We start from the raw sequence: 27,707 nt of genomic DNA, 5'->3' as shown, positions 1-27,707 counted from the left end.
AGGTTGAAAGCCGCCTTTAAATCTAACAGCGTCTGTGTAGTGTAGGCATTCATCGATTGAGGCAGCAGCTGGAGGGGATGGGTTGAGTATGAAGAGACCGTGAGGTGTCGGAGCGCGAAGCGGCACACAGGAAGAGAAAGGCATCCTTTGGGCAGACGAGGAGCGAGGATGACTGGATACATCAGGAAGTCAGTTCTGATGCCAAAAGTCGAAACAAGTCTGTATTGATTACTTGTTGCCGACATATGATGATTGGCCATTTAAATGATGTACACGAGGCCTGGCACATTCACGCACCATTTGCAGTACAAGTGTCCTGATGGCAGCATGGCGCATATCCATGCAGACTGGCTCGTGCAAATTTGAAGTGAACCTCCCGATTTCAGAATCATTGATGCAGTGCAGCACTGTATTTTCTTGCCCAAAATTTGTAAGCATTACATTAAAAATATTTCTGAAATTCGATTCAATATTTGGCTTTTTTTTCTTGGTTCTACAGTGGACTCTAAACAGAACCTCAACGGACCAGGGAAACTGGGTCCGTTTACCAAGAGTTCCATTTACGGAGAGACAAAGCTGAATACAATTGTGTGACTACAAAACCAACAAACCATGAGGATGGTGTTCCGTTTAAGAGGCAGTTTTGTTTAAGTGATTTCCGTTTATCGAGATTCCATTGTATTATTATTTGATTCGAAATATACTGCTTGGTGTTTGCCAAACCCCTACTCTTAATGTCCCAAAACTGTTCCCTGTGCTAGAACGCAAGCAGGACAGCATCTCATGCTGTCTGCAAATGCAAATAAAAAAAAAATATATTGTGTGTTCAATTATTTTTAATGTCTAGTATAATGGAAATATTGTTATTGTTCTTATTGCCTCCCTCTGACATTTTTAGGCTTATATTAGGCACTGGCTCACTTGTCAATGGCTATACTCGTAAAAATATGTTCAGCTTGATGGATGGGTGCACATCTTTTGTTCAAAATCAATTGTGATACAGTTTTGCTTGTGCATAAATATTTACTCCACCAAAATATATGACATGTGAATATCTCTCTCAATTTTCGTCCACTTTTTTTTTAGTACGTCCTGTGGAGAGCGATGACCCAGATGGAGGAACTGAAGATGCCGGATGAGCTACAAGTTCAGTCGCCATCCTGAGACTACACCGATCATTGCGCTGTGAGCTCTGGGAGTTTTTGTTCATGACCTTCGCTAGCATCTCAACTTCCTTGAACTGGAATGATGCCGTTGTGAAGCATTGTTAAAAGGCCCCTCACCAGGAATTTTGGTTGTAAGCCACAAGTTGTAAAGCGTTGTTCAAGGAGTGCAATAGCATAAGAAGTTCAAGAATTGTTTTGTAGTAGCTGAGATAGGAGCAAATGAAATGGTATGAAGAGGTGAGATGCCCTTGCCACATCTCAGGCTCTCCATCACTTTGATCGATGACCCTCAAAGGTTGCTTAACGACTATGGTGTTGGGCTTCTAAGCACAAGTCTGCGGGATTGAATCCCGGCCACGGCGGCTGCATTTCGATGGGAGTGAAATGCAAAAATACCTGTGTACTTAGATTTAGGTGCATGTTAAAGGACCCCTGGTGGTCCAAATTATTCCGGAGTCCCCCACTACGGCGGGCCTCGTAATCAAAGCGTAGTTTTGGCTCCCAAAACCTCATAATTTAAGTAATTAATTTATCACCTTGATCGCATGCATAAGTTGTTTGTCCCGTGCATTGGCCTGTATTCGAGCTGAGGGCCCATGTAGTGGTGACATCACTGTCGCTGCCTCATTTTTTCCTTCTATCTTACTTGCCATTTGCTACACAGTAGCAGCACATATCCAGTTGTGGTATAACACACACAGCATTTCACAAGAATCCCTGAATTGTTCGCATTGATGGTAACATACAGTCAAACCTCGATATATCGAACACTGATATATCGAATTATTGCATATATCAAACACTTTCTATATCACGTGGAAAATCGCATGCATTTTAATTCTTTATTTCGAGCGGGGCCGGATGTAAAATGGATATATCGAACTCCGCCGCCCCAGACCAAGCGCGCTCTGTTGACAGGAGGCGAGCTTTCCCGCAACACTCTCGGTGATAGCGGCGGCGCGATGGGCGTTCCAGATTGCTGCGTACGACAGCTCCCCACATCGGTTGCGCCGAGGGCGCCATTTGAATGTAGCGGCGTACACATGCGGCGGCTTGGAGCCAGCACGGCTGCCTCGATCACGTGCGCACATAGGTGCGCACGGCGGGACAAGCCGCCTCGACCACGCGTGCACAGCGAGGCTTGCCCCCGCCGTACGCGCGTGATTGAAACGGCCGTGGAGCCAGTTGGAGTGCTTTGTCGGTGCTGAGCCACACAGCATGAGCATTGAGGACTTCGTTGGCGGTGACGACAGCACCGGAACAGTGGCGGAGTTAACAGACGTGGAGATCGCGGCAGAAGTGACTGCTGAGCGGCCAAAAGAAGACAATGCCGAGGCTGATCCAGCAAGCGCTGATGTTGCCCCGCTCCCGACTAAAACTGAGGCTGTAGCTGCTTTGGCCGTTGTTCGCCGCTACTGTGGCGCAATAGAAGGCACTGGACTGTCTCTTGTAGACTATGTTGAGGACGCCGTGGTAAAGCACGCGGTTGCCTATATGAAGCAGGCTACGCTGCTTCAGTACTATAGGTGAACTAAATAAATACTTTGTTTGATGCTTCATGTGAGCATCTATTGCGCCATGATTGGTTCATTGATTGATTTGTGCTAGATTTTGACGCGTTTTCTATGTGATTTTATATATCGAATTCTGGCTATATCGAATTATTTTGCGATCACCGCGCTGTTCGATATATCGAGGTTCGACTGTATAAGTGTGCTAGGAAGCTGGCATGCGTGTGGTTATGGAGGTGATTGCATTGATGTCATCTGGCAGGGAGTGTGGCTATGCCGAGAAGGACGTGCCGACTTTTGGTTGAATTTTAATTTTTCAGCTGTTTTCACAGCGTGCAGCAGTGAAATAGTTTGCAGACGTGGTCGTCACTTCACGGTCTGCACAGCCCAGTTGTCTGTTCACAATGCTTAAAATCTGGTGAGGGGCCCATTAAGCATCTCATACAGTGGATGTGTTGGTGAAGATGCCCTGTTATGTCGTGGCTACAGTACATGTTTTAAGGAATATTGTGAAGAATTCTTTGAAATTGTGATTTGGGAGCTGTCCTGCATGTTTTCGGAGTGACAGACTCTTTGTCGTGCCCACAAACATGCCTACTACTAAACCCTCGCCTTCACTCTGGGGATGTCTTCATAGCTTTTATGGTAAAACCCCTGTATGAAAAAATAGTGTTATCACTGTTCCACGCTCGGCGTTCATATTTTGCTCTCCTGCTGTGATGGTCTGATGGTGGCGTAGCCAATGTTGTCGCACTGTAGCAGACAGCCTTGGAAATTCAAGCCTGGCGCTGGAGTTTTCATTGTGATTCCAATTTTCTGTCTTACAAATTCTACCGTGCAGGTTTATTGTAACTTAAATATACAAGCACAAATGCTCTTTGAGCGTGCTTCTTTTAACACCTGCCATAAAGGCTATGTATCTGTGGCGTTGTGCTGTTGAGCAAGGGGCCGCAGATTCAATTCCTGGCCACATTGGCTGCCGTATGTTATAGTGTATGGCTTGCACTTTTTTTCTGATGTGTTTGCATGGGGTGGGCCTTACTGGAGGCAGGCTTGTGACTGCTCACTGAAGCCTCAAACTACGCCTGCATAGCTTTTCTGAATAAGGCAACACCTAATGGCTGACTGTGAGCACACTCTTAGCCAATCTTCATTGCTTCCGCTTCCTGCATTGTTTGATGAGCTCACCTCATCGCCACTCTCCCAAAGCTAGTCATCGTCCTTGCTATCCTTCATTGTTTGAGATTCCTGTCACCTTTACTCTTTTGTTCCCGGAAGAAAATGGTAGTATTTTTGTAGACCTTGGAAAATGATCATTTACCACTACAAATAATATTCCAGTGCACATTGCAGCATACTACATATTGTACATAATGAAATGCTCTTTCCAAAAAGATATGTTGCAAGACAAAATTTATTAGGTTGCATAAAAATTCTAGAAAGCACCATTTTTGCTGCCAGTTGATAAAAACAATAAAAAAACACGATATCGAGAAAAACTAATATGAAAAGAAATTCAGAATATACATTAAAAAATAAATAATCCCGGAACACTATCTGAAAAAAAAAAATGCTCAGTACACCATCATTTTTGGGTACAAAAAAGAAACTAAGACCAGAAACTACGCCATCGCTTGTGCCATGTGGTGAAGCAGTTTTTGTGAAGCATAGGTGCACTAAGCATTTTTCCCACAGGACGTCTGTTTTTTGTTCAATTTTGCAGTCCTCGTAACACATTTTGCAGTTCCTCCTTTTCGACATTTTTTGAGGATGGTCCGATGAAAAGTCCAAGAAACGTACTTTACCAGTGCATATGGAGTCAGGCCAGGACTGATACATTCCAGAACTGATCGCTCTCAGCGTAGCTGGGCGACTTATTATGCATCCAAGCATATCTGTTTGCATTTTTGCAGATTGTCTTTATCACCACTTCAGTAAAGAAGAGTAGAAAGAACATAATCAGTAGAGCTCTCAGGTCGTCCCAAAAGATTGGTAGATAAGCATGCACAAGGAAGGAGACCGCTCAAGGCCGTAAAAAAAACTGTTTGGTGATCATCGGATGTCCCAGGCTGACTTCAAACATCGTCGCTGTCAGAGCTTGAATCTGCTTTGCAGTCATCTTTGGAATCGTAGTCCTCATCACTAAATTCAAGTGCGGGTGCATCATAGTTTCGAGCGGGACGCTTTTCTTGCGATGCGGCAGCAGGGGATGGCACCATGGGGGTGACTTTCGATAACTGCGTAGTGACACCGGTGGCGCCCCTTGCCAGGATTTTATGAGAGAAGTGAAACCGAAACTCTAGGAAACTGGCTCAAAATGCCAAGGCCACATGTTGGGCATGTGGCGGACCTTCAGAAATACCAGAAATACTTTGGTGGAATAAAACGACTAGAACTCCAAAAAGCTCACTAGAAAACAGCTGGCATCATTTTTGGGTAATTATCACTGCTCAGCACTGTCGGACGGCAAAGCCGGCTATATGATTTTATTCTTGACTTGCTGGGAGCCATTTCATTACAAAGTTTTGATGCTGGTGCAGCGCAATTGTGCGCGGCATGCTTTTTTCTCGAGTGCAGCAGAGGGTGACAGCCACGCCCTTTTTCGCTGCAACATGCGCACATTAGTTCGCAAAAAGGTCTGTCAAAAATCACAACATCCCCAGATTGAGAAAATTAAACTGATTCTGAAAATGCAGTGCCTGTACTACACTGAGGGGGCCTTAAGTAGACAGGAAACGGCTCCAACATGTCGAATCGGCGATTTAAAGCATCGATCCCTGGTGATCGATTTGAATAGGCGTGGTAACGAAAGAGTCAAGGCAGCGGCCAGTCTGTCCCACATAAGACTTGCCACATGTGAGGGGTATCACATTACTTCTGTCTGGCATTTAGCACAGGTTGTGGCATGTTTTTTTTTTCCCACAACGTTGCCTACTTGTTCGGTTGCCAAACTACGCGGCAGAGCTGGGCCAGCTCTGCCCTGTTGTCTGCTGCTCGTCTGCAAAAGCGAAGTGGGCAAGCACTGGCTTGGGACAATAGCAACGACAACGTGTGTGTCCGCACTAGCTCAATTCACAGTCCGTGATTTTTGGCCTGGGCCCAGCGATTGTAAATGTTTACCTGCCTGAGCCCGGCCCGGTGACTCAAAGCAAGACACATGTCCAGCCTGAGCTCAGAAAACACTTTCGCCTACTACATGACCTGGCTCGGCCCGGCCTGACTGCAAATCAGGCCCTACAGAGGCCCGAATATGCCATCGAGAGCAAAGTGTTTAAAAATAGGAACAGTCAATATTTTGTTGGCATGTGCTTCACTAACAAGTACATTAAGGGGTGACGTGGTGATTAAGGGGAGATGCTACTTAAAGACACTTTTTACATCCTAGAGCAATGAAACTCGGCATTTTTATAGTTTTTAATGCTGATTTCAAATATGTAATTAGTTTTCTTGCAAGTTGTATAGTTCTTGTTCTGTACCATGGCAAAGTGTAAAATATAGGTAGTTTTGCCCCCCCCCCCCTTTTTCCATAATTAAACCTCTATAATTACAGACCACTGATGGTTCATTTTCTTCCACTTGGATTTTAGAATGTGGAAAACTAAGTAGGAAGTGCATATAGAACTGAATACACAAGAAAAATTGGAACCCAGGAAGTATATATTACCCAGATGCCAGTGAGTGTTTACATGAAATTGGCATAATATATATAAACAATATTGAAGCTTAAATGAGATAACGGCACTCCCCACACCTTGAAAGAAAAAAAATGTGGGCAAAATTTTATCCAGATCCGAGCACCAGAAGTGCCTAAAACATGATGGGCACAGTAAAAAAGTTGCCAAAAATTACATTTTGAGAAAAACGAATTTTAAAGTTAAATTTGAAAGTTTATTTACAAAAAGAAAGCTTGAAATGAAATCAAACTCCCACACAAAAGAGGAAAACTGTCTTCTAAGCAGCCACTGCCACTAATATGAGCCCGCACCATAAGTTTCTCCCTCGCAGCGCTTCCGAGCAGAGTCCTCGACATGGGCCTTCTTTGTCAGCATCCGTCGATGTGCTCTTGACTCGGCAGTCTGCTTAAGAGACATTTTTTGGCGTGTGCTGTCACGTGATGTGCCAAGCACAATCAGATCTTGAGGTGGAAGCACACCCAGCTCTACCAGTACACGTTCAAAGCTGGAGTGACCTTGATTGAACCATAGAACTGCCAAGGCAGTGGCCATCTTCACGACAAACCTCGAGGCAAATCGAGTCTTCGGACAGAGAAGCCATATCTTGCTATTTAGCGACTCTGCCGCATTCTGGGTTTTGCCCTGAACACAACGGGTCAGCAGCTTTTCATCAGTTAGCCTTTTATAAATAGGGAGTATTGCCTTCCCTTGGGCCTTCATGAGCAAGGGTGTGTGGGTCGGTGCAGGTTCACCCAAGGCTTCAGCACACCTGTGCTTGCGCCAGGATGCTGCTCCATCTGAGCAGTACTTGTGGCTGCTCGCACCATCTGAGGAGCAGGAACGAAAATACAAGGCCCAGATCGCCTGGTGCATTCCTTTAACACTGCCCCTGTTGGTTGTGATGGCAACCTGGTAATAGGTTTGCAGCTTCTGGATCACTGTATCCTTTAGCTTCTCCCCTCTTGGCAGTGGCTCTTTTAGCTTGCGAAGAGCAGTTTCCAGGCACTTCGCCACGTGATTGGCGCAGTCTTCCTTTTCAATATCTACAGCACCACCATAGACATCTGCCTCTACAACTGTGGTGTAGGCTTTGGAGTCTCCATTGCTCAGGAATTTCTCGAAGCCCGGTTTGCCATAGGTCTGGCTTCTTTCCCATATCTGTACGGTGGCTTCTGCTTCCTTTGCATGAGATGAACAATGAGCATTTTGGTCACACACTGGGCCATGAAATGCTTGCCAGATTTCCTGTTCTTGATCTGGCAGGACCTTATGCCGACTGCGGGCTAGGCAAAAGTTGGACAGGACTTCAATGTCCAAACAAAGTCCAGTGTCAAGGGACACAATAGTTCCAATACCATTGTGGCTCTTATGGCCTCGTTTGTGCCACATATCGTCATACATGATGGCAATTTCGTCCCCGCCTGCGTCACTCGCTGTGAATTGCCTGGCTCGCGCGAGATTTCAGCGATAGCATTCATTGTTGCGTCATGAACTTTCCGGCTGACGGCAGCAAAAGATTTGTGATGCATCGGCTTTTGCAAGCCAACAGCTGCAGAAAATCTGACCAACTGCTCGTAGCCAATTCCTACAGAGCACGTGGCCACAACAGCTTTTCAAATTGACAGCGAAGCCATCGCGTGACACTCCCGCTGTCGTAGGCTGTCCTTGTGCGCGGTCCGTCGCCTGCAGCACTCGTGCTGGCCTCCCTGTCTGGAGAAACACGCCGTGATGTGTACGCTGCTGAAAGAATGCTTTTGGGGCACGCACTGCTCTCGCAGCATAGTTCTAGAAACGGCACAACTCCTTTGCGCTTGTCGGCCGGTTCCCATATACTCTTTTCCGAACGGCGACACGTTGGACAAACCGCACCCCTCACGAGGATGTTCAGTGCGGTTAGATCAGTGATCACACACGACTCACCGTCTCGCACACTTTCTTCGTCGTTGAAAAGTCCGATCTTTTTTTCTTTTTTTGAGAGGCACTGATGCACTTTGTCGCCGTGTCGAACTTGCTGGAGCAATCGCCGTCGCTGCACTTGCCGTTGGGCTAGTCTTCGTCTTCGATTTACGCTGGCATCCTCTAAATTTGTGCGTGGAGTGATACTTCACTGATTGATGATTACGCTGGCTTTGGCTTTCTTCATCCATAATGAAGATAAAAAATGCGAAAGGCCAGTTGTTCAGCGGCAAGGCTCGACGAGACATGCATCACCACCACCTAGTTTAGGTGGTGTTACATGGACCCAGTAAGTAGGCTTCGCCACACGCAGGAGCACAACGGCCAATGGCGATCCCAGATTAGTACCACATGATTTAAAAACCAGTCACAGCGATCGAAAAATGCGGCCAACGCAGGCATTTTGAAATTATTTATTGCGCCGTAGCAGCCCGGGAAACCATGGTTACTGGGAGAATGCGGCCTGGCCGATCTCCTCGTGCGATCCGAAATGGCGAGCGGCCTCGTGTTTTCGGCCGTGAGACGCTCGAAGACAACACACTTTCGGATTTTTAACACCCACCTTGTGCTCTTAAACGCAATTTTAACCCATTTACAGTTTAAATTCAGCCTTAATTTTTATTTTCATAAAAGAGCGATATTAAACTGGCGAAAACAAGTGAAAACAAACAATCAACAATTGATGTTGAAAAACGCAGCGTTTTTTGACTCGCATCTCTCCTTAAAGTTATCATTAGTACTTATTTATGACCCAAACTTGATAAAAATTGGCATGCTTATTTAGTTTCCTCTCCTGATTCTAAAAATGCACTTATTTTTTCTGTAGGTTCATTATTTCGTTACATAATTTTAAAAAAACTTGTCTTTCGTTCTTACTATAATAGACAAATAACCGCTGCACAATAATAGACAAATGACATATGGACCAATAGCAGAAAGCACAAGCTTCACAACATAGGAAGCACTTTTATGATTGGATCAATATTTCTTACTTTATAGTGCACTGAACTGCATTGTTTTGAACATGGCCACAAGACACACAAGACAAATTTTAAAAACTTTATACAAAGAAACTTGAAAAACTGCTTCCTATGTTGGGTGCTCCAAACATCTAGCTTCATGCTGCAAAAAAAAATTAATATTATATCTATGATAGCTACTGATATATATCAGTAAATGTCTTGCTGGGTGTGCAAAATTATTATTTAAAAAAAATCAAGAAAACAAACAAATGTCACATTTAATTGTGAGGAGTCACAAATGTGTACACATACACATTCTCAAAACATTAGTAGGCTCCTGGGGCATAGTCAGTTTGGGCATTAGCACCTCTGTGGCGCTTTTTGCATAAGCACTGCACATTTTCTGCCAATGCATGCTTGTGTTCAGATGCGGCTGATCGGCGCCGGTCTTTTTACTCCATGCGCTGCATACACTTTTGGCCAGGGTTCATCCAGAGTTCTTGCAAAATGCTTGCCGAGGTTCTCCTGCAGCCAGCATTGAATTTCATCACTGCTTCCACCACTGCAGCCTCAACGCTGAAGAGTTATGCGTGCTGCTCCTTCGATGCGAGCGCCCATGTTAGCGAGTGCAGGCTTTCATTGTTGTTCTGCGTTTTGCCTCGCTGGCAACGTTCAAGCAGTATCTTGTCAGAGAGCCATTGGTAAATTGGCAGTAATGCCTTGCTGACATGAGTAGGTAAATTGTAGCGGTGCGTCGGCATAGGTTTGCCTTTGGCCTTTGCAGCATTTTGCCGGCACCAGGAATCTGGACCTTCTGGACAAAGGCTGTGATTTGAGATGACATCATTTGATGTTACGTGATAGTAGCTTGCCATTACGGCCTTCTCCATGGCTTCAATGTCACCAGTGTGGGTCTTCAGAGCCCATCCATAATAAAAGCTCAATTTGTTGACCAAATCTGCAGTCAACCTTGCTCTTCCACCAAGTGGCCCTGAGCCAGGCCCCTTGTGCTATGACCCCTATGCTTTGCCGCCAGGGCATTACGTACTGCTGTCTCCATACTCTTATGGACATGGTTGACACAATCCTCTTTGTCAACTTCTATGAAGCCATATGCTTTGGGTTTCTTTAGGGCCAAGAAAGTACTGCTGTCACTGTCTACCAGCACAGTTGTGTATCTTAGGCTGTACTTTTCCAGCGATCTTTTGAATAAAATGAGGCCAGCCTCCACCACCATTTCACCAGCCTTCTTATCTGTATTTTTCACACACTCATGACTGGCTTTCCATTCTTCGTATGAAGGGTCACCAACTTTTGGTCCACGCTGATAACCGGCCCAAAAGTTGCTCAGCACAACTCAGCACAACCAAAGTCCCGTAAAAAGTTCAATGACGGCGCCGACACCGATGCGCGAACTGTGCCCGCGAGTCATCCAAGACCCGTCGTACGATACAGCAATGTTGCCCGGGTTGCCGAAGTTTAATTGGCTGTAAAGCTGCCGGACTGACTTCGCGCATTCAGTTGTAAGCGTCACAGCTGCCCAGGTTGCGGCAGGTGTCAACTTCGTTTTGACGTACCCATGCTACTACATTTTCATGTGCAGTCCGCAGTGCGATATATTTATTGCTGTGAAAATATAATTGAACACAGTTCGCCAATCGCCGCATTTCAAGCATATGAGCACCAGACTTACTGCAAGGCCATATTCGCGCTCCCTTCGGCTGATTTTCGTGCTACCGCCACATGTATTACAATTCATATGCTCCAACAGTGCGTTCACCGATTCCGGAACAGTATTGCCAAGCGGGCCGGCCGTGACATCGTCAGCGGACAAAATTTCCGACTTACGGCTCACTGCTGCTGTTGACGAGAGCTCTTGTAGTTTCTCGTTGGATCTCCTGTCGATTAGCTCCAAATCTGAAGGCGTCAGCATAGCGGTGTCACGACGGACGCGGCTGGCATTTTCGGCGCACCTACTCGTTGTCGCACCACCTAGGCCTAACACTCAGTCAGCTCCACCAGTTCCTTCGCTTGACACCGTTGGTGACTCATTCTCAACAACTTTGAGATGTGGTGGGGCGTTTTTTGAAGTTGTTGAGCATGGACTTCTTCCTCTTCTTTCAAACATTCGAAGCGGTAGAGGCATCGTCACGCGTACTCACACAATGATCGTATTGAACATGGCGTCTCGCCTGCGCCTCTGCTGCATCTAGCAGACAGCTCGGGAGTGGGCCCAGTCAATCACGTGGCGTTATCTCGTTACATGCATGCGACAGCGAACAAGAACGCACATTTTATCTATTTTTGCCGCCAGTTTTTGTATTGAACTAGCAAGCCTAACGAAGCGTCAGTACGCGATATTTGAAGCCGAAACCCCGTTCTTTCAAATGAGACCAAGATGGCCGCCCTCAAAGCACTTGTATGCGAGCGCGGCGACATTGAATGTGTGTCGTTTTAGCGTCGACACACGCGAAAAATCAGGTGCCCTATCTGTTTTTAAATTGATAGTATGGCTGCAATATGACCTTACGAAATTGTAAACTTGGCAGATAGGGAGAATAATAGATGTAGATTCCAGAAATGCTATTTTCCAAAATTCGTTTTTTTAATTATTTTTTGGGTTCACAAACCCGTGTCCCCCCTTAACCTGTAGTAGCTTATTTTACACAACGTTGTCAGGGTGGAAAAAGATTAAAAAGTGACCTGACATGCAGGTACAAGGAGTGTTTATTCAACTGTGGCATGCTGTACCTACTTTTTCTGCAGATACAGTGATGGGAATTGTCAATGGCATTTTGGAGCAGATTTTGTATAGGGCGAAAAAATTTTTAGCACCTGTCCCCACCTTACTAGCAGGTTGCCATAGCAAGTCATTCACAAGATGACAGCCAAATTTATTGGATTTGTTGCGGATACAGTCGAACTTAGATATAAAGAAATGAGCGCTAATGAACATGTTATTTTCTGAAATTTTTTTTATCATATGTCATGTATTTTTTGCCCACAATTTAAAAGTTTTTGACATCTTCTTATTTAGCGAGGACTTTGTCGTGAGTGTGTATTTGTCAGAAGGCATAATAGACAGCCAAAAAAAGGAAAGGTACATACTTGTAGACTCTTGGTAAACGGAACTTCAAGGGACTGTAGAAATTAGTTTCATTTAACAGGTGTTCCATTTACTGAGAAAGATGTGCAAAAGTGCTGCACAGTGTGCATATGTCCTCATAACCCTTTCAGGCGCCACTTGCAATTATGCATATGAAAAAAATTTTTTTTTTACATAAGCATTCTTTTTGGGATCTAAGAAAGACAAAACCATAGAATTCTTTAAAGTTATCATGAAACTTTATTATTTGCAACATCGTACACAATTGTGTACACAGCGCCTCTGTGGTCACAAAATTCACTTGTGGAAGGCGTGGAAGCAATTTGTCTCTTTCGTCAGGCACAGTGGCATGGCGCATTTCATGCAGAATATCCGGGCGCCTCCTGTGCACTTCTCGAGCTTGCACCTCAAACGCTCCTTCTGGTCGCGAGATTTGGGCCAATGGTCAAAGGAGTCGTAGTGCGCGTCGGTGCAAGGAAGCGATATTCTTGCTTTTTTTGCCCTATTTTTGGTTGTTGTGCTTGGATCTCTGCAAGAGAAGGCCTTCCATGCTTTTTCTCTGGCAGTACCGACTTAATTAGTGCTTTGGCAAGTTGCAAGTGGGAATGCATAAAATCTAGGAGTTTACCTCTAGGCAGCGTTTGATTGTTGCGGAGGTATTCCAGCCATGAATTGCAGATAGCCATGTCCACAAAGGGAAAAAGCACCCTCAGTGTCCACTTCAGCTTGCGTTTCCCCTGCAGCAGCATCTTCCTCTTCTGCGAGGTTGGCGAACGCAGCTGCAACGCAGGCGTCGGTTGCTTCACGTGTGGCGTCTTCTTTGTCACTTTCCCCGACGACTGAAGCGTTTCCATCATCTATCAGCTCCAAAAGCCTTTCAGCTGACTTTTGGGTTTTTTTCATGCTTTTTCGCATTGTAGAAAGAACAATGAATGGCCAAAAAACCTGGAAAGAAAACAAAAGCAAGTCTCAACGTTCTCATTTCTTCAGCGACCACGGCACTTTGTACACAGTCGTGTACACATGCGCGTGCGAGCGTTAGTGTTCGGTCATCTCTTCAGAAATGATAAAATTATCTCTTTTCAGTACTTCATATAATGCACAAGCGCATATAATTTTTTTGCTTGCTACAATGTAAAAAAGCGGCTCTAAAAAAATAAGAACTTGGCTCACTGCTCTTTGCTGCTTCGGTGTACGCCACTTCTTGTTTTGATATGAACATCTGCACCGAAATACGACAGATGGCGCCCAAAATGCACATGGTCGTCAGTTTAAACTTTGCAAATGCGCTAAAAGCAACCTAATAGAGAATTGTGCCTCGTAAACGCGAAAAAAACACCAGATGCGCAATGTACATATTTGTATATAAGGCGCCTTAAAGGGCTAAGGGCAGATGCTACTCAGAAACCTTCTTTTTATACATATATATATTAACACTAGGTGAATGAAAATTTTAGCACTTATAGAGCTTGATGTCCTCATTCCAAATCTCTTTGTAGTTTTAGGCTACCTCGGTGCTTACGAGTCCTAAGTGCCATGCATAAGGGAGAAATAGTGCATTTGTGCAGCTGCTGGACATTGCAGCTGGCATGATAGAGCAGTGCAAAATGGTTTTTCTTGTCCCTAACCCTTCACTGAGCGCTGATAAGCAAGATGATGTCATTACTTTGACAGGCAACATTTTGAGAGAATTTCATATTAGGTGCTGTGCTTTGGTTCATCCTTAAAAATAGACTGATTGCATTAAAACCTCGATAAGTGCATTGTACACATCTTAAAGATTATGCACACCAAATTTGATCTTGATTGGGCCACAGTAAATACATAAAATGTCGTACACAACAACCATGTTTGGCCTAAAATATGAAGTTGAGAAAAATGCAATTGAAAGTTATAAAAGTTGTTTATTTCTGTTGTAGCAGTGTATTTTTAGTGTCTTTTCAGTTGTTGCTTTTTGTTGCTTTGTACATGACCATTCCTTCTATGTTTGTATTGTAGCGTAAAAAGTGTTCTGCTACTTGTTCCGCTCCGGAGAGATGAAGCGAGCACACTGGAGATCCGTAGACATTTCCTGATTTGATTTATTTGAACTTTGGTTAACCGAATATAAGCATTTACGCACTTGTACAATTCTTAACTGCGCGAAGTCTCCGGCGCGAACTGCCCTGGAACTCGGGAAACGTCGCAACATCCCGCCCGAGAGCAAACAGATCACTAATACCAACTCTTCGTTGACCAGGGCCAATCAGGCCGCACGGATTCAAATCCTCACAGCCAATCGTTGGCGAGCTTCGCCGAGTTTGAACTTGATGACAGCCGCTTGCCTGAAGAATTATGACCCAAAGAAAAGTAAAGATGCACAGAAAACTACAGAGACATCCGTTGGGCTTTAGACGAACTAGCGGCGTCTACAAAAAGAAAGCGCACAAAAGAGTCGAGAAGCATCCCCAAACAGTTTGAGCCATTAGGAGGCGCCGCTTCCGTCGCCAGTACAAGGGGGGGGGCGGGGGGGCGACAGTGCAGTCGGCCGGCCGGACCCTCAGGCGGAACAGAGGGGGTGCCGCGCGTGAGATTCCCCCCAACCGGCCTCCCGACTCGTGGGCGAAAAGACATTTTGAGAGAAAAGCAGTAAGAAAGAAAGGAACACTGTCACACAGCACAGGCAATGAAAAAAACGTAAAGACAGCTACGCGACAGTATTATTGTTTTGCCCCCCTCTTATGTAATAGCCCACATGGGGCCCATGAAGGAATAATATATGATGATGATGAAATCTATCCGAAAACTGCACACAATGCAGGCCAGGGTATCCAGATCCAGTGCACAACTTTAGAATTCACCTGCACCATATGTTGTTCCTTCAGAGTCTTTGTGAACAGCACGCTCAAGATGAGCCTCCTTGGCTAGACGGTGATGGTGAGACCTTGCCTCTGATGTCAGCTTCATCGACATGCTGGAAATCCTTCTCTTGTCGCAATCTTTGCTCCGTGCAACTAGTTCCCTTTAGGGAAGCATTTCTAGTTCCTGCAGAACTTGTTCATAGCCCTTCTGACCTTTTTACACCGCAGGACAGCGAGTGCTGTTACCATCTCCATGACTGTGCGCGAGGCAAACCTCGTCTTGGGGCATGATAGCCAAATCTTGCTGTTCAATGATCCAGCTCCCTTCTGAGTTTTTCCCTTGACACAGCGAGGGAGTAGCTGTTCTTCCGTCAGCCTTTTGCATATGGGCAGCATTGTCTCACCTTGGCTGTTGGTGAGAATAGAGGTGTGTGCTGGGGCTGCCTGACCCAATGCTTCTGCCCGCTTGAACTTGCACCAGGAGTCTTCGCCAGCCGAACAAAACTTAGGGCTCTTGGCTGTATCCGTTGAGCATGAATGGAAGAATGATGCCCAGATTGCACAATACATTCCACGAACACTTCCTCTAATGGCAGTGATGGCTCCTTGAAAATAGCTCTATAACTTCTGAATGACTGCGTCTGTAAGCTTCTGCCCTCGTGGCATTTTGAGCTTTCGTAGGGCAGTGCTAAGCTGCTGGCTACGTGGTTGGTGCAGTCTTTTGTGATGGGCGCACTTCTCTACACCTTTGCCGCTGACACAGCTGTATAAGCCTTGCTGTCACCATTGCTGAGGAAGGTTGTAAACCTCAGTGGAGTACTGTCGGACTCGGTCCTCTTCCATATCCTCTCAGCAGCGTTAGCCTTCATGGCAGGTGCCGAGCAATCTACATTTTTTTCACACACACTGGCATATGAAAAGCTTGCCAAATTTCTTCCTCCTCTTTGCTTTCAAATGGCTTGTGTGTACTGCAACCCTGGCAGTAGTTGGACAAAACTTGAAAGTCTAGGCAAAGCCCCGTTTCCAAAGAAATGGCTGTGCCTATGCCGTTACGACTCTTGTGGCCTCGTTTCTGCCAAGTACTATCAAACATAACAGCTACATTGGCAGATCCCGCTTCCTGTGCTGTTACTTTCTGAGCCAACTCCAGGTTATCAGCCACTGCTTTTGTAGCAGCGAGGTGCACTCTCTTTGTTATGGTGGTGAACGATTTACGGAGCATAGGTTTTAGCAAATCCAGAACTGCACAAAATCGGACGAGTTGTTTGTGTCCAGCTCCAATTGCGTGTGCCGCAACCACTGCCTTGATGTTCACGGCAAAACTCTCTCTTGGGCTGGCGGAAGGGCGCGCTCCACCGTTAGTATCGTCTGCCAGAGCTGCATGCCATGATGAATACGTTGATGAGATAATGTATCTGGAACACGCTGTATTGTTGCAACACAACTCCAAAAATGATGCGAGTCCTTCCCGCTTTTTGGCTAACTCGCAGATGAAAAGCTAATAAATGTGCATGCCGTCTTCTCGTCACTCCTATCTTGATTCTTGAAAATCCTTAACTTTTTCTCAATGCGATACGCTGACGAATTCGTCTACGCTATTGACGAATCTTGGGTGTCTAGCTGGTCCAGTCGGCTCCGAACCGTCAAAAGCATCACTGTCACCAAGGTTAGGCTTAGCTGCCATGAACGTCTTTGTTACATGCTGCTTGACTTTGCGGTGGGTTCCCTCGAACTTGTGCTTCGACCGATACTCTCGAGACCTAAAATCGCATTTCTTCTCGGCATCCATCGAAACAAGGAGTAGAAAAATAGAAAAATGCGTGAAAGCTTGGGAAGATGTTGAGAGAGCTGTGCGTTGTAGAAAAAGCAGATGAGCTGTGGCCACATGTGTGGCCATGTTGCGCGCTAGCAGCCAGTGGCGTGGCCGGAATTGCACCACCTGATTTAGAAATCTAGTGCATAGCCTCCTCTATAATTTTCATGCCCGCGCATTGGCACTGAATACATAGGCACCGTCTGTCCCTCATAGTTCCGGAGCTTGCTGCCAGACGCTGCCCCTAGCCCATAATAACAGCAGACGATGTGGCCTATGCATGCACGTTGGTGGCGGTCTAGAAATGTCTTCGTGGCATTAGACTATGATTATATGTTTAAAAAGTGTACACGCATCAAATTTTTAATACAAACACTGTATGCAGAATGTAATGAGAGCTTTTTTATTTGATTTCGCGCTTATAGCCTGAGCACTTTAGAGACAATGGCTTGGCATGAAAATCTTTCACAGAGTTGTGTTTGTGAGTCATACCTTTCACGAAGTTCACAAAAAGGGGATGGAGAAACTTCATGAGCATAACGTCCAAAAGTTTTTCATGGTGACCTGTGGTTCAGCACTTGAGTTATCCACATTTCTGAACGATAAGCAAAACAAGAACAAGGTGAAAGTAGGAGCCAACGTTTTGACAAGTGGACTTGTCTTCTTCAAGGCGACATATGCTTTCCTTGCCACAGTATAACTATATAGGTGGTGTTCTTCTAAAGGGGAGAGGGCATAAGGCGGGTGGGTGCGGCAACGAGCAAAGGTGTGTTAGCGTGTAGAATTGAGAATAAAGGAGTGCTGTGCACTAGGCCAGGCAGCCGGCCGTCTGTCAATCCCGTGTCAATGCCGGCGTGTCAACGGCATGCACAGCAGCTCTCTATTACCTGTTTCACTGGTGGTCGTAGGCTATCACGTCTCTGAAAGAGATAATAGAAGGAGTGGCAGAAACCGGTGCTCGTAAAAAAAGAAAAAATGAAAAAAAAGAAAAGGGAAAATACTGAAACGGTACAAATAAATAAAGGGGGGAAAACTGAAAGAAGGGAAAAAAAAGAAAAAAAAGGAAACGCTAAGAAATCAAACTACACGTTGTTGCCTATAGCTTGAAATTTAGCATAGCGAATAGATTCTAAAGCTCCCTTTGAAACGTTTATGCCTATTGGTTGCAATGCCTTGAACTGATGGATAAGGTATGATTCTCTGTATTTTCTTTCTAGTTCATTTCTTTCTTTCTAGTTTCTAGTTTATAGTTCAAGCAAATACAATGCCGTGCGGCATTGCAAGCTATCATTCAGCAAATGACGTAACAGCGACATAAAAGCGAGACTAGGTATCCGTGTTACCATTACATGAACCTCACACACTGCAGCTGAAGTCAATGTGAAACATTGCATGAACACACGCACGGCAGGGCGCCTGCGAGAATGTTTTTTACGCGAGTTAAGGCCACCCACCTTCAGTGTCGGCACTTCCCGGGTCCACCATTGACGAGGGAAGCAGGCTTACATTAGGAGGCTAAAAGAAATTGTAAAACTTTAAACACAATAGCACATGAGTGCAAGCCAAAAACGGCACTAAACGTGAGGAATGCTGAACACTTCCAGAAGCGGATGTGCGCTATTGCCCCCTGGCAATTGCTCTGGCAGGAGTGTCTGTGTTTCAGTCGGAGATTTCATTCTGCTGCCCTCTGCCATAGCGGAGTGCTCCAGCACAGAGTGGGTCGGCCACTCCGAATTTGCCATTGGAATTCACTATTAGGCAGTGTTAATGCATGGGCCAAGAATGTGATTGCTGAAGAGATGACAGTCTCTGATTAATGTTCAGTGTGGACATTGAGGTTTTTCTAATATATTCTAAAGCAAATAGCCTGTAATTGCAGATTAAGTGGGCTACGTCTTCGTGTACGTTGCATGCATGGCACCAGTAGTGACCATATCCATTTTATTTTAAATAAAAAAATGTTTATTACTTGTTACATTTAGCCAAATGTAATGTAGGCATACCCAATTGTACCTCCTAAAGCCACGTGGCATGCTAAACTAGCACACAGGATCACAAGTGCAAATAGTTCTGTACTAGCTGCTGTTCCCAAGTTGGAGAGAACACAGTCCAGGCAGCATGCAGGATGCAACACACAACATAAGAGCTGCCACGTATATATGACCATGCTCACCTCTCCCTGTCATCTGGCACCATTCTGCATCCCTATGCCTGTTTCGCAACAGGACTGATAACGTGCTGCTGTTCTATGAAGTGCTGCAGGTCGCTAAAAGGTTAAGTGCAAGTGGCACCTGAACTTTAGTACATCAGTAAAGCTGGTGCTTTCGCACGAGCAAAACTTTGTGTCTTGTGGCAAGAACAGAGAAAGGAAGTTTCTGCTCTTCGATTGCTTTTTATGCAGTTATACATATCCCAGTGCAAACAGCTACCAGGAGCAAAACTGGTCACTGTTTCACAATGGCTTGCAGGAAGCATGACTGAATACGACAGCAGTACAATTTTCTGTAAATTTAATGATCCACAAGGTTACATTACTGGAACAAGCTATTCTCTGAAGCTGACACTTGCTAGCTGTGCATGCTCAGACTTTTTTTAAGGCTTTAGCATGAAGTATTTCAGGGTCTCCTTAAACGTGGAAACAGGCAGTTTGTTACTCATTTTATGTGCACATTGTGAATAAGATGTCCCTAAAATGCACGCGCTGTGTAATGTGTAACACAAAATTTAGGTGTTAGCTGAACTATGCAGTGGCATACGTAACCATGAGTAAAATAAAAGCAGCAGTGCGAAAATGTGCCCCCTCAAAACGGCACTTGGCAGATTCACTGCCAGATTCCTTGTTCTCTCGGACTCTTTTATACAGTCCAACCTCGTTATCACGAAGTTGCACTTGCAGCGAAAAACTTTAACTCACAAATTTTGTTAATTCGAGGTTTTAGAGTTTTAGCATTCACCAAACAATTTGACATGTCAGATGACCAGTTGGATGGCATTTTCGTCACTAGAAAGGAACTTTGCAGTTGTTGAGAGACAGAATGGTAGAGGACCTAGAGGCGCGCATGTAACAGCACATTCAATGGAGTGGAGGGTGTGACGTGCAATGTGCATTTTGGCTTTTGTGAGCTTCTCTGCGCGATTAGAAAGGGAGGAGACAGGCGCTTATGTCCATCAATTCGCAAGGTGACAAGAGAACTCTCAGCGATACGGTGACAATAGCAGCAACAAGCAAATGATGGCAGACACTTTGAAAACACACTTATTTTTAGCTTGCTTTCAATCTTATATGTCACCGCTAAAGATACCGTTTCACATATTGTAAATGTAGGCTTTACATAACCCTTCACTACACACCTTTTACATTTATCAACAAGTCATGAATGCTTTGCATTACGTAGGCATCTACTACAACTGAGTATAGAAAGTGTGTCAGCAATTTCACAGCATTAAGTGCACAATGCAGTTATTTGGTGTCTGTTAGACCACTGCATCTTACTGACATTACAGCTGTGTGTATGCACCCAGTGGTGCCGGTGCTGCTGTTGATGTCACAGCTGCTGCCGCACACTCCTCAAGTAACGCACGTGCTGTGCACAGGTTGTGCCGAACATGCCAATAGCAGTGTCTCAAACAGCTCGCCCTCTCAAATAGTGCATTCTAGGCCTCGTGTTTCGGGCAGACTGTGTGGAATGGGGTCGCTGTTACTATCAAGCTCACTGCTAGTGCTGCTGCTGCTGTCGTCATCACTGTCATCGGCCGATTCTATGTTGCCTTCAGAAAGGCGAAGGTTGTGCAACACAGCGCGTGCCGGAACAAGGTTGGCTGCACGTTCCAGCTTGTAGAGGAGGGTGTGGTATCGCTGAAGACAGTGGAAACGGCTATTTTACACCTCTTGGTGCTATCAATGACACAGTAGCAGCCCTAATGTGTGTTCATTTCTTCTGCTTCTGGCAGGCACTGGGTGCAATAGCAGCACCAATACGTGTTGCTTTCGTCTGCTCCTAGCAGGCACTTGATAACATGCTTGTAACTTGACACTTTGAACATTGCCAATGGTGGCAGTAAATGTTTTCATTTTTTTGTACTCCTGGCACTTACTCATGTGCTTGTAATTTAGTTAAAAGGTTGTGTTGGAGTGGACACGGCGTTGTTTGCTACTGATGTGTGACTGCGCCAAAAAATGTTTTGTCTCTCCGAGGAGGTATTCCCCGGGATTTGCAATGCGCCTCGCTTAGAACTGCCGGTGCAGCCATGTCGTCCGCCAGATGAACAAGTCGTAGTCTGACCCCGGTCACATAGGGTTCACGGCCAGGATCTTCATGTCCCCATTGCAGATCTGAGATCTGAGGTAAAATGTGAACAGAAAAAGTGCCTGTTGACAAGAATAACATAAAAATAACTGTCAAAAAGAATTGGCACCAGAAAACGTGAGGTTTACTTACGAACATGCAGTTGAGGGCGTAGTTTTCCTTGCAGCGCTTGAATGCAGCCTTGCGCCCACCCTTGGGTGCGATAATGGCTATAAGGCTGCTGGCCACGCATCCGATGATGCCGGGAATAGCACCATGCCAAAGGAAGCCCTCATTCACAGCTGCGTTTTCCTCGGCCGTCTTTGAAAAATAGACCCACTTGTTGCGGACCCCTGCGTTCACGACAGCCTCTGCCACACGTCGCGTGGATTCGTCTCCTCACTCCCTAAGGACACTTGGAAGCTGCCGATGGCAAAGAAGCGCAGCACACACAACACCTTCCGCTCCACCGACAGTCCCATTGCTTGCTCCGCATCTAGCTTCCCCGCCAGTTCCTCGCACAACTGCACCATTTTCTTCGAGAGGCAAAAATGCCGTTGAAAATAGTCATCCGGCTTGTCGAAAGTGTCGTCTAGCTCTCAGTGTTCACGTCGGGGAAGGCGAAGAGCCACCGCCATAGCGATGAGAGGAGCAGCCATTTTTTATTCCTTTGGAAACGACCTTGCCTTTGGCAGTTCCAAAAATTTATTCCTTATGATCCACATAATGAGTGCGTCAACGTCACTTTGACGTTTCTGGTGTTTGGTTTTTTGATGTCGCGTGATTGACAGACAAAATGGCCGTGGCTCCGTCATTTTCGACCAATAGCAGTCCGGTGATGGCAAAAGGCATAAAAGAAGCATTAGAATTCCTACGAAATCGCACCACAAATTACTCCTCAGTGCCCAGGCATCGCAATCAATTTTAAGGACTTCGCAATTTATGACACATTTAAACATCTTCATTATATAGCTTTCCTGGAAGTGAAGATTGCACGCCTTGCATGCTGTTCCCAAACATGTCTCCGCTGAAGTAATAGCAGGTCGGACAGTGGAGAGAAAAAGTGGCGTTTCTCAGGGCTTTTCCTGTACCTGCAGTTGCAACTGGGCACAAAACAAATTGGCATGTTGTCCTAAAGCTCCAAAGCATGATGGTGAAGATGACAACAGCAATAGGCTTTACCTAAGGAGTTGAAATAATCCACACATGGTCGGTACTCCAAGCGGTGCCTGTGATGTCAACACTCGAGTACTTGTAGGTTGCAGGCATTCGGAGGTCTCCATGAGTGCAGACATCAAACCTGACTCAAAAGGACATGTCAGCCTGCCACGTCCATGGCAAGCGATGAAGCACACAGACATGAGAAAACAAAATCGACTGTCAGCTCCAAGACCCAACACAAACAACTGCAGCCAGCAGAGAACTGTTGTTCACTTGGTGCAAAGCACGATCACAGCATCCCACAGTTCCTAAGGGCAAGTAGTGCCTGGCTTGAAAGGAAGAGTTTGGAAACTAAAAAAGTATCTGTAACCATTGCTTTGGACTATAATGGGCCTAACAAGAACAGTCTACAATAAACTAAGCAATATAGAAAACACCAAAACTTTGAGCTATATTTTATGACTGATAAAAATATCTTGATTTATGATAGCCTGCAGCCTTGACCAAAATAGAATTGGAAAAGCAAATCCTTGAATTAATATGTAAGGATGACTGAATTGGAACCTGAGTGCCAAATTGGCCTGTAGCTCAGAACAAGCCCCTTCAATGCCCGATAATAATTGCTGTTCAGTTTCTGCTGATCATGAGCTGCGCAGAAGTCAAAGAAGTATGCTAGACCTGCGCATGAGACCGGAAAAAAATTACATATCAAAACAGCTAATTTATTTACAGTTAACCCTCGTTAACTCGAAGTTGTAAAATCTGGGCAAAATTTCGAGATAAGTGGAGTTTTGAGTTAAGCAAAATGCCGAAGATTTCAGTGACCGAGTCACTGAAGGAGCCAGTAACAACCAGCACTGCTAACAAACGCTCCACAGCAGGAGGGGAGCTTTTGAAATAAATGCAGAATTCCCAGGAGGAACTGAATTTCATTATTTTGGAAAGAAGAGGGTGATGCTTGCCTGCTTTGTGTTGGCATTCGGCGCGAGAAAAGTGTCCTCGAGCTGCTGAACTCACCGCTTAAGCCGTTGTTCGTCGCTGCTGCATTCAACTTTGTTGAGGAGCAAGCATAGCAAGTTTCTTGTTTCTGCAGTTGTCGGCACTTCTCTAGGTTGTTCTTCGTCAGCGTGATCACCGTTGTTCACTGCCGTTTCAACAATGTCGGCGTCGGACAACATTCCAGTAACGGGCACGTCTGACTTGTGAGCGCGTACTCTTCAAAAGTGATTTCGCCGTCTTCGGCATCGCTGGCGCAGCTGGTAGCTTTGTGAACTTCGTCGGAAAGTTCATTGCAATCACTGAACTCGTCAGTGTCAGGCATGAGCGATTTCTTGGCGCGCGAAAATCCTGCGTGCGTGAAAGAATTAGCAATTGTCAATGGATGTACTTGTCGCCAGGCTTCGGCGATCAAGTGGACTGCACCCAGCAAATCTATTTCATACTTCTTGCCACTTTCGTAAAAACATACAATTCGGTGCAGGAGGCTCTTCCTGTAGAACTTGCGAGCAACCTGAATGACTCCTTGGTCCATCGGCTGGAGCACGGACGTCATATTACCAGGCAGGAACTCCAGCGTGACTGCCTGCTAGTTGAATTTTCTGTGGCCGGGCCAGTTGTCCACAACGAACAACACTTTCCAGCCGTCCATTGCCATTTTGTGGTCAAGAGCACATACATACTCTTCAAAGTGCGCTGCAGTCATACAGGCCGTTTTATTGGCGTCTGCCTTCTCCATCATCATTTGGGTTGTCGCGGGAAGGTTGGCTGCCCTGTCATTCTGGAGCCCAACATGAGTGCTGCTTCGACGTCCGGGAATTTCGAGGCCCGAATCCACTTCCGCTAGGTGGAAAAGCTTTGCTCAAAGCAATCCAAGACCTTCTGCCGATTTTTCAGAACTGTCAAAAGCGTCGACAAGGGGATGCCGAATTCTTAGGCGATGCTTGTTTTGGACATTCCTGCTTTCTCCACTTCCCTGATTAACGCGACTTTTTTCTCCAGCATCAGAGATTTACAGTGCTTGGGGTGGGACATCGTCGTCGTCCGTTGACCACACCACACACACACACACACACCTAACAAAAAAATCGCAGTCAACGGGTCGTGCACATAGCGCGACGAAACAGAGAACTAACAGAACCGTACACGCACAATCACCTAAGAGCATGTGAAATGCGGTGGACTGGAGCCCGCTGGAGTGACTACCCGATAAAACCCATGAGCCCCCGCATGCAAGCGGCGCACACCCCGTGACTGCTTCCAAGGTTACTTGACGCGATTGACCTAAAACGGCTGCGTCCACGGGTATTTTGTATTCGTCCTTAGATTGTGACCGCGTTTGGCAATTAGTAGGAACCAAGCGCTCGCTCGGAGCCTGTATCACCGTTCGGTAATGGCCTTTGCCTTCAGCCGTCCTGGTCAGAATTTCGAGATATCCGTATTACGCCCAAAAAATGCTTCGAGATAAACGGGAGCAAATACTAGGCATGTGCGAATAGTTCTTTTTCACTTCGAAGCGAATACGAAGCGAATAGTCATCGAATTCGAATAATTTTGAAGCGAAGCGAATATTTTCGAATCGAAGTGAATATTTGGGACTCCTAGTACACAACAGAAAAATTGATGGAGTGACAATGATCTCTGCTGGCTGTTTTATCAGTTATATTTTCTGAACCATTATAAATGTGAGGCAATGAGAAACAGACATGAGGCATGAGACCTTTTCATTTTTCAATTTATTCAGACCACTGTGCACTGCTCGCCCAGCCTTTCATCCTAGTGCATGTTGCTATGTATAAACACTAACTGCTCAACATGCTCGGGGAGAAGGTGTTCTCTTCTAGTGGTGACAACATTTCCTGTGGACGAGAACAACCTCTCACTTGACACTTGGGTTGCTGGCACCGACAGGTATAGCCGAGCTAGCTTGGACAATGACGGGTACTTGTATTCGCCGAAATTTTTCCACCACAGGAAAGGATTTTCCAAGCGGGGCCGAACAGGTGCATGGAGGTACTCCTCGACCTCTTCCATAAGTCGCTGGGAACCAGTGCTTGAAGTGGTGGTAGAGGCCAAAGCTCCAAAAACATCCCACACATCACTAGAGACAGCTTGCGCAGGTGCACTTGGCTCTTCGCTGTCTCTCCCCTGAAGCAGGCTCTTCTCCACAGCTGAGCAGAGTAGATTTTTCAGCCACCGTTTCTCACTTGTGGTGTCGTAACAAACGGCTTTAAATCGGGGGTCCAATGCTGTGCTCAAGGCATATGTCACCTGCAATTTTATATCAACAAACCTGGACTTCATGCTGTGAAGGAGGTTTCCTGCAAATGCAGACTCCTCCCCACAACGCTGCTGTTGCTGAGTGAGCAGAAGTTGCATGCAATGCACTAGTGGCACCACTTGCGAGAGAGTTGGGTGCTTTTCGGAGCAAGACTCTCTTGTTGCATCATCAACACATTTTAGCACTGATGTGATGGATGCCATCAGATGCCATTCACTTGAAGTCAGGTTTTCTAATGTGCCCTGTTCCGACAGATTCAAGGAAATTGGTACACGGAGCTTTAAAAGGCGTGACATCATTTCATATTCACTGTTCGATCTCGTCGCAACATCCTGAATCACTTCAAGGGGCTCTAAGCCCATGCTAACCTGAACCTCTTTGAGGTGATTTCTGGCTTGGGAACTCCTCTTGTAGTGCCCTACAATTGCTCGGGCCTTGACACACAGCTGCTCAAAATTCTGAGTGCCCTTCTTTGCACACTGGATGCACAATTGTAACGTATGCACGAAGCACTGTATACTTGCCCATCCCGTTCGCGATGTGGCGCCCAGGAAGTTTCTGGCATTGTCAGTGACAATGAAAACTGGAACATCTTGAGGCAGTCCCCACTCCTTTGCCAAGTCAAGGAGGATGCGCTTCAGGTTGTCAGATGTATGGCCTTCCGGCATGTGCCGCCATGCAAGGTGATAATTGTGAAGCCAGAACTCTTTATCAACGAGATGGCATGTAAATGAGACGTAGCTATCCCCGGGCCTAGACGTCCACCCGTCGGTCGTCACCGAGTAGCATGGGGTCCTGTCAGTGAAGTGATGGCGCAGCTCACTTTTGATCCGTTCTTTTTCTTTGGCGTAAAGTTCTGGCACAACACTCCGAGAAAACATAGTCCTCGATGGGACCTTGTACTCGGGCACTGCTGTGTGCATCAAAGACAAAAAGCCTAGCTCCTCAACGATCAAATAAGAGTGCAAGCCAGTGGCCAGGAACTGTGCAACCTTCGTTGTTAACGTTATTGCGCGCTGACTGTCGCCTTTCAACGTCGGCTTGAAGTAGCTACAGCTAGCAGCACTTGCGTCCGCCTTGTTGGTGCCCGTCGTCTTTTTCAGGCCTGCAGGCTTTTTTGAGCTTTCGGCAGCACGGAGCTTCTCGAACTGCTTGAATGGATCAGGGTGACGCTTTAGGTGATTGACGAGGGTGGTTGTAGTGCCCGTGGGCGTCTTAAGGCGCATCTTGCACGTGTGGCACGTCGCGTCACTGGCTCCGCGATCGAAGAACTCCCAGATGACACTCCGGAACACCCACTGCGCCGATTCGTTCATGGTTTGGCTACTTCGGCTGTGCGCGCAATCGAGCAAAATGAACAACTAACGCGGGACTGAACTTGATAACTCGAAGCAACGTACACATCCGGCGACCACGTTAGCACACGCAAGCATAGAATAAAGAACGCAAGCCTAAAAAAAGAAGCTATGGGCACCCTGCAATGCAGTTTGCCTGTACATGTCGCGCCACCTGGCAGCGGCGGTGAGCACCCGCGGGTAGGCCCTCACCGTCATTTCACCGTTGCCCGTGGTGCGCTCAGGCCCGCCTGCAAGCCTGCTTTTCCAATTTTCCAATGGATTCCCCGCGGCCTCTTCGCAGCTCCTTCGGGAGAAGCGTGAACAAAAAGTACAAGCGCAGATACTGCTGCGTTAAGGACTGTCACAAGCGCGAAGGGGATGTCGGCATCAAATTGTACCGCTTCCCTTCAAAACCAGGGGAAGCAACCCGGCGCCTGAAGTGGATCGTCGCAGTTCGTGTCGGTCTTGCGAATTTCCGTTAAACGAACGAAGACGTAAGTGCAACAACAAGAAAAAGAAATGAAAAAGAGCCAGCAGCGGCATCTATAAAAACACGCAATAAAGCATCAACTGCATAAAAACGCGTGAATTGATTCCGGCTGTTGTAAATCAGTTTTG

General features: G+C 46.1%; 2 protein-coding genes across 7 annotated transcripts in view; one reads left to right on the top strand and one right to left on the bottom strand.

Annotated features, from left to right (window-relative positions):
• The window catches only part of LOC135909449 (KICSTOR complex protein ITFG2-like), a 184,889-nt gene that overhangs the window by 44,935 nt on the left and 112,247 nt on the right, over positions 1-27,707 (top strand). For 4 of the 6 annotated variants that reach the window (XM_070536025.1, XM_070536024.1, XM_070536022.1 and 1 more), the window contains exon 14: positions 1,087-1,185. In XM_070536025.1, coding sequence (XP_070392126.1) covers positions 1,087-1,139 — 53 coding nt within the window. In that variant the 3' untranslated portion in view covers positions 1,140-1,185. Of the gene's footprint in view, positions 1-1,086; positions 1,501-27,707 lie in introns of those variants that run through there. The other 2 variants (XM_070536021.1, XM_070536026.1) reach the window with 1 other exon arrangement.
• On the bottom strand, positions 21,317-27,068 carry LOC139057748 (uncharacterized). Its single transcript, XM_070536500.1, has 6 exons — positions 26,277-27,068; positions 26,121-26,231; positions 25,355-25,829; positions 23,676-23,822; positions 21,468-21,667; positions 21,317-21,397 (listed from the first exon to the last, which is right to left on the bottom strand). The coding sequence occupies exons 1-6, from the start codon at positions 27,066-27,068 to the stop codon at positions 21,317-21,319; spliced, it is 1,806 nt and encodes a 601-aa protein (XP_070392601.1).

Source organism: Dermacentor albipictus, chromosome 3 (assembly GCF_038994185.2).
Source record: "Dermacentor albipictus isolate Rhodes 1998 colony chromosome 3, USDA_Dalb.pri_finalv2, whole genome shotgun sequence".
In the NCBI taxonomy this organism is placed as follows: Eukaryota; Metazoa; Arthropoda; class Arachnida; order Ixodida; family Ixodidae; genus Dermacentor; species Dermacentor albipictus.
Note: the sequence above shows the minus strand (reverse complement) of the source record. Positions and strands in the feature narration are given on the sequence as shown.